General features: G+C 48.9%; 1 protein-coding gene across 1 annotated transcript in view; it reads right to left on the bottom strand.

Annotated features, from left to right (window-relative positions):
- COL22A1 (collagen type XXII alpha 1 chain) overlaps positions 1–6,163 on the bottom strand; it is a 295,276-nt gene that overhangs the window by 36,374 nt on the left and 252,739 nt on the right. The window contains exons 44-47 of the mRNA XM_025214699.1: positions 5,005–5,049; positions 4,468–4,515; positions 2,318–2,431; positions 1,583–1,636 (exon numbers count right to left, since the gene is read on the bottom strand). Of these exons, the coding sequence (XP_025070484.1) occupies positions 1,583–1,636; positions 2,318–2,431; positions 4,468–4,515; positions 5,005–5,049 (261 nt within the window). The remainder of the gene's footprint in view (positions 1–1,582; positions 1,637–2,317; positions 2,432–4,467; positions 4,516–5,004; positions 5,050–6,163) is intronic.

The raw sequence follows: 6,163 nt of genomic DNA, 5'->3' as shown, positions 1-6,163 counted from the left end.
TGTGTGCTTCGGCACTGCTAAATTGTTCCCGCTAAATTACAGCTTCTTTGCACGGTGGAGTTTTCTGCTGCAGAGGAGAACCCCGGTGCAAGGGAGAATTTCCCGCCAATTTGAAGCTTTCTTTGCAGGGTGCATTTCTTTGTTGCAGCACAGAAATGCTCGTTGCAAAGAGTTCCCGTCATTTGTATGCGAATTCGAGTCCCATTATTGGCCAGTTCTAAATTATTCACACGTGGCGGCTAGTGATTGGTTTGCTAGACGTATAAAAGGCTTGAGTGGTTTCCGCCCAAGTTGGAGGACTCCACGAACAAGGGAGGAGGAGACTTCACGCTGTGTGAAGATCTCTAAGCGCTGCGGATCCTTACGGACCCAGTGCATTTAAAGCAGGCAACGGAGGTCTGATCAACCTCTTGCCTCTCCCCGTCGCCGAGTGCAGTCCAGACGTATCCCTTCCCGCGCGCAAAAGAACCGGACCCACGGAGCCTAGCAAACTTTGTGTGAATCCTTGACCGATCTCAGAGCTCTTCTACCCGGGTTCGAGTCCTGCAGGTTTATTTTTCCCATCGCCGAAACCCTTTGCGACGTACCCTCGTATTATGTATCTTCCCGTCGCCAGAACCCTTTGCGACGTACCCTCGTGCCCTGCAGGTTCGAGTTTTATTTTGTTGTCTGTCTGTAACCGCAACTCAAGCAAGTTTTCCAGCCTACACCACTGCCATCTCAGTGTAAGTAAACAATCTTTAAAACTACCACTACACGTTTGTGCCTAATTCCAGCTCGACGGCCTTCCCTCTCCGACCTGGCATGCCCGGGCTGCTGGCCACAGCCCGCGTGCAGCGCGGAAAAGGGCTCGGGTCGCTCCTGGCCCGCACAACATGGAGAAGGAACTGCACAGGATTTCTATTGCTAAAGCTTACCCCATCTGGATCTACATCGACAAGAATAGATATTTACACACTTAAAGTAATGATGCCTATTTACTTATTTAAAGAAAGCCCCTGATCTTACAGCCCTTGCTTGAGCAAAATATCCAGAGAGATAAACTTTGGAGTCGAGGGTTAAATCCCCTTAAGGCTCTTTATAAACAAGGCAATGGTGAGTGAGATACCACATTGCGGATGCATCTACATGAAACGCTAACTGTGTAGTAGCCAAGTAACACTGCGCAGTAGTGTGCCGGGCAAAACTTGTGCTAATACACTACTGCATGGTAGCATTAGGCTACTACTCTGTTAGTGCCTGTAAAAGCCCGTGTGCCGGCACTGCTGCACAGCCGTGCCAGTTACTGTGCATTGATTTAGTACTTGGTCATGCAAATACTAAACTTAATGCGCAGTAACTACAGTGCTTTTAATGAACGTGTAGGCACACCCTGTGGGAACAGGCTGTGCGGTTCTGCCCTCTGGGGATGAAATTCTCACTCCCGCTCCCACTCCCTGGCAGAGTCAGTCTACCACGTCTGTCTCACTTAAGTTTTGCCTCTTCACACAAAAATGCAGTCCATCTGTGTGTTGCTTCAACTTTTGACCTATATGAAAACCAGAGTCGATTTTCAGGATATCGACCAAAGGGCATAACTAACCTTTAGACCATCTGGGCCTGGAGGGCCTGGTGGACCTCTGGGACCAGTAGCCCCCTACAATAAAAAGCAAGCATTGGGTTAAGAAGAACTTAATCACATTCTCATCTTACAAGATCAGAAGGGCACAGTAAGTCACCAGTAAGCCCGTGGACAGTACTTTGCCCACCCTTTGTCATGCTAAGACTCATGCTACTTAGCCTCTTTTGCGACCTGATCCCACTTTTGCTCCCTGATCCCACCCTGTGTGAGCACACTGCTTCTCTCCTTCCTGGGCACAACTGAAAAGCCTCTGCTGGCAGTAGTGGCACCCCCTACTCAATGGGTAAGAGGAGCAGCAGAGGAGGAGGGAGTGAGGCAGAGCCATCTTTGTAGCTCCTGGATTTGAGACTGCTCAGGGCAGCAGACCCCCACATAACATTAAGTCTTGAATCCTTGAAGGACACGGCTTTTCAGTCATTGCCCCTCTCACTCAGGCTATCGACAGCCAGGGTAAAACTGCATGCCCCAGCTTGGTGCTGCTCCAGACTGTGTCCCCTGTAGCTTGCCTGTGCTACCAAAGCAGGGTAAACGGGCAGCAGCAGAAGCTGGAATCCAGTCCCTGGGCTTCAGACCTGCCTACGAAGTACCCAGGACCTTGCTGTCACTATGGAAACAGGTAGAAAGACATTCTGGTAAAATAAGGTTAACACAGTTATAGAAATGAGCCCACACAACATGCCTTTCCCCAGGACTCACCGTTTTCCCATCCAGGCCATCTCTCCCAGGAGGCCCTCGCAGACCTTTATCACCCTTGAAGCCTGGTATTCCTGCGAGCCCTGGCGGGCCAGGTGGGCAGTCTGTACACACATCCTAGGAGAGAAAAGGGGATGATGAGAAAAGGAGCACATGGAGAATGAGCCCAGTCCTGACATTCAACATGAACCAAGGAAGGAGGGTGTGCTGTGTGCACGCAGCACGTGTGCATGCGGTCTTTGTTCACATTGGCCTTGGCTTTGTCAGCATTACAGACCAAAGGTGTGACTGCAGCTGGTGTAGGTCTATCTGAGCTAACCTTAACTCAGGTCTCAAATATTTAAGCACAGAACTCGGTATGGGGAGGTCATCAAAGATTTGTCCCAAGTCCCAGTAGGTCCTACAGCCATGCAGAAGCTGCTGCTACCACACCTGCACTACTATCAGGACCCATGGTAGCTTCACACTAGCTTAGGTCTGTTGCTGCATGAGCTACAATTGCACCTTTGGGCTGCCAGGTGGTCACACTTTCAGAAGTATGTCACAGCACCGGTGTGGGGGGGGATAGTCATAGCTGGGAAGTCATAGCTGATCATCCAGTGTGGGACCGCAGACAGGAGGAGACAGGAGAAGCAGAGGGGACATGGTGCGTCTCCTCTGGTATGGTATGAGAAGACAGCAGAAGCAGAGGAGACATGAAGTAGAGCTACAAAAGAAGACTGTGCCTTCTTGTTGACTGGAAGATCCAAAACAGGGTTTCATCCACTCTCAAAAGCGGTGCTTAATCAGGTCAACAGAGAAAGTCCACCACTGCAGGCATCAGGGTGGGTTATTTAGAAGGGGGTACTTGTACTCCTACTCATCACTGAACCCATAGTAGAAGGTGGTTTACAATTCAAGGGAGAAGGACGCCCTACTTACTCATGGTCCTAAAAATTCTCTGGCCAGCTTCCAGCATGGGGGAATTATACTCCATCTCCTTCCAATGTCCTCTGGAGCATTAGTTTTGTAAGGTGTTCTTTCTATCTACTCCCACAAATGCTGGGGTGATGTGATTCCTCTCTATAGACAGGCAGGGCAGTCCAATAGAAAAAGCACTGGACTGGAAGACATTGGTTATAGTTCTGGATCTGCCAATGGCTTAACATGGTATAGCCTTCAGCAAGATCTTGCTGACGCTCAGTTACTCCTGTCACCCATCTTTTTAGAAGAAAAGTCCTATAGGGCAGGATCTGTCTCTATGTGCTAATTGTCCAGCATCTAGAAGAATGACATGAGTCTCAGCTGAAGTCTTCAGGCAATATTACAACACTGAAAGATGCCAGGCCACACATGCTGGGCTAAGACACCTGGGATCTGCTGACAAGAGAGCTGCTGCATAGAAACCAGGGCTCACGTCACAGCAGCAACTATGAAAGCACCCTTTTCAGAATTAAAGAAGCCAGCAGGCAAGGCATTTTTCTATGCCTTTTAATTGACGCATAAAGATTTCTTGTCTTGAGACTGCTTGAACATTTCTCCACTGTGCCCATGGCAATCTGTAAAGATTGTGTAGCTGCTCAGTATCGAATCCTGAATTGCATCCCCTGATGCCATCTACGTGGCTTAGCAGGAACAAACATGTGCACTGACATTTTCAAACTTGGGTGTCCAGCACTAGCCACTTATGGCCCCATCCAGACACTTACTGCAGAGGGACTTAATTTTCAAGAAGTGCTGAGCACCCGCAGCCCAGGGCCAGGTGTGGGTTTTCTGGCACACTGAAAAAATGAGGCCACTTTATTTAGCTGTTTCAGATAGCCTTGGCTTCCTTGCTTTGCACAAGTCTGCTTGGAAATGTCCAATCCAGTTCAGGCCCCAATAGATGTTAAAATAATAGCTCCTGGGCAGTTCAAACACACACCAGCCTGTGAAGCCCCTAATGAACCAATGCACTTCAGGGGCTTGCTGGAATGAGTTTCACCACGGCGTCATCCCCCTCGGCTTGTATCACATCCCCCATTGCACATGGACAGAGTAGTTGGGTGGAGCACAAACTGCAAACCTGCTCCCTGCTTACCACATTCAGGCATACTCTTTGCACGCAAAGCTGAGACTCTGCAGGTTAACGAATAAAACAACCCTTCCCTACCCAGCTGATATCAAGGCCTTACCTTGACTAGGAGGTTGATGTCTTCAGGAGTAAGCAAGGGAGAAGTACCCTGCGAAAAGAAAAGTTCATTATTTACTGCCGTTTCAAACAAGGGATTTTATCAAGGGAGATGCTGCCGGTAAACTTGCAGAAAGACGCCCTGTGCTACAGTCCTGTTTTTTTTTGCGCTGTCCATTGCTCAGATAGTCAAATATACCCCTGGACCATTGCATTAGAAATTAAATCCATAGTATCAGGGCACTGCAGATACAGGACAGAGTTTTGCTGGAGTGTATTATATCCCAAAGCTAACAGATTGCTACTAGGGGCTTTGGCTTTTGCCTTTGGCTCACTTAGTTTTCTAGTGATCCAAACCACTCTATCATGGATGCTCCTACCATAAACCTGCACTTTCAGTGCTTCCCCAGCTGTTTGCCCAGCAGGGATGTTACAGTTAGCTGTTGCTGTAAGGGAGGCAGTCTAGCTAGGCGCAGAGATAAAAGGGAGAAAAGCAGGGTGCAAACTGTTTGGGGTTTCGCATAAAAGTAAAATTATATACCGGCTTTCCAGGAGGTCCCCGTTCCCCTGGATTTCCAGGTAAACCCTAGAATCAAGAGAAAGAAAAACCCATGAGATGATCTGACATGCCTTTCTGTCTTCCTCCACTACTCATGCAGGCGCACCCACTGTCGCAGGTTATCACACATCTGTGCTTGCTGTCACACAGCCCTGCCAGTTTGGGGACAATCATAAGCATTGCAATGAGAGCTATTCATTCATCTAACCATCAGCAACATGGTGATTCGCATCTCAGTCTCTCCATCGCTCCTTCTTGCCGCCCATCAAATTAAATTCTCCCCTGGTATAGCTCTGACCGCTCTAGTAACCCTAGCTGAAATTGGCTCATCATGCTTTCGTGTCACAGGAAATGCTTTGCCCAGCTGTGATAGCTTCACCGAGGAATGAATGAAGTATTACCTGATGATAAGTGGAACATATAAAGCTAAATGCACAATCTCACAAGGGGAGCCAAGGGTGCAGACCCTTGTGCAAGAGTGGGGCAACCCTGAGCCATGCTCTGATGGCCACTCCTCAAAATCACATAGATGTAAGGAGATGGAGATGGATGACTGGCAAAGCACTGTTAAACCTGATGATGCATGAGGCCAGGTCCCAGAGGGGACTGGAGTGAGATACAGAAAATGAAGAGGGGCATGTACAGAGTCCCAGGAGGGGTTGGGAAAGGTCTCCAGAAGGACCAGAACCCGGTAGCTCTTGACATCGTGGCCCCTGCTGCCGCCTGGCAAAGCCTATCTCTGGGCTGGGTGGAAAACAGGGAAGTACATAGATCACGCATAGACTGGTGATCTTGTTTCAGCTGCTTTCATGCCACTGGCATTTGGCTCGTCTGCAAAATTTGGCAAAATGGTCATTTCCACAACCAAAAGAGAGGAGAGACTAGAGAAACTGGACCTTTTCAGCCTCCGCAAGAGAAAGTTGAGAGGCGACCTTGTGGCTGCCTATAAGTTCATCACGGGAGCACAGAAGGGAATTGGTGAGGTTTTATTCACCAAGGTGCCCCCGGGGGTTACAAGAAATAATGGCCACAAGCTAGCAGAGAGCAGATTTAGACTGGACATTAGGAAGAACTTCTTCACAGTTCGAGTGGCTGAGGTTTGGAACAGGCTCCCAAGGGAGGTGGTGCTCTCCCCTACCCT

This window comes from Alligator sinensis, unplaced genomic scaffold (assembly GCF_000455745.1).
Source record: "Alligator sinensis unplaced genomic scaffold, ASM45574v1 scaffold721_1, whole genome shotgun sequence".
NCBI lineage: Eukaryota > Metazoa > Chordata > Crocodylia > Alligatoridae > Alligator > Alligator sinensis.
The sequence above is the reverse complement of the archived record's forward strand: the minus strand, read 5'-3'. Positions and strand labels throughout refer to the sequence as shown.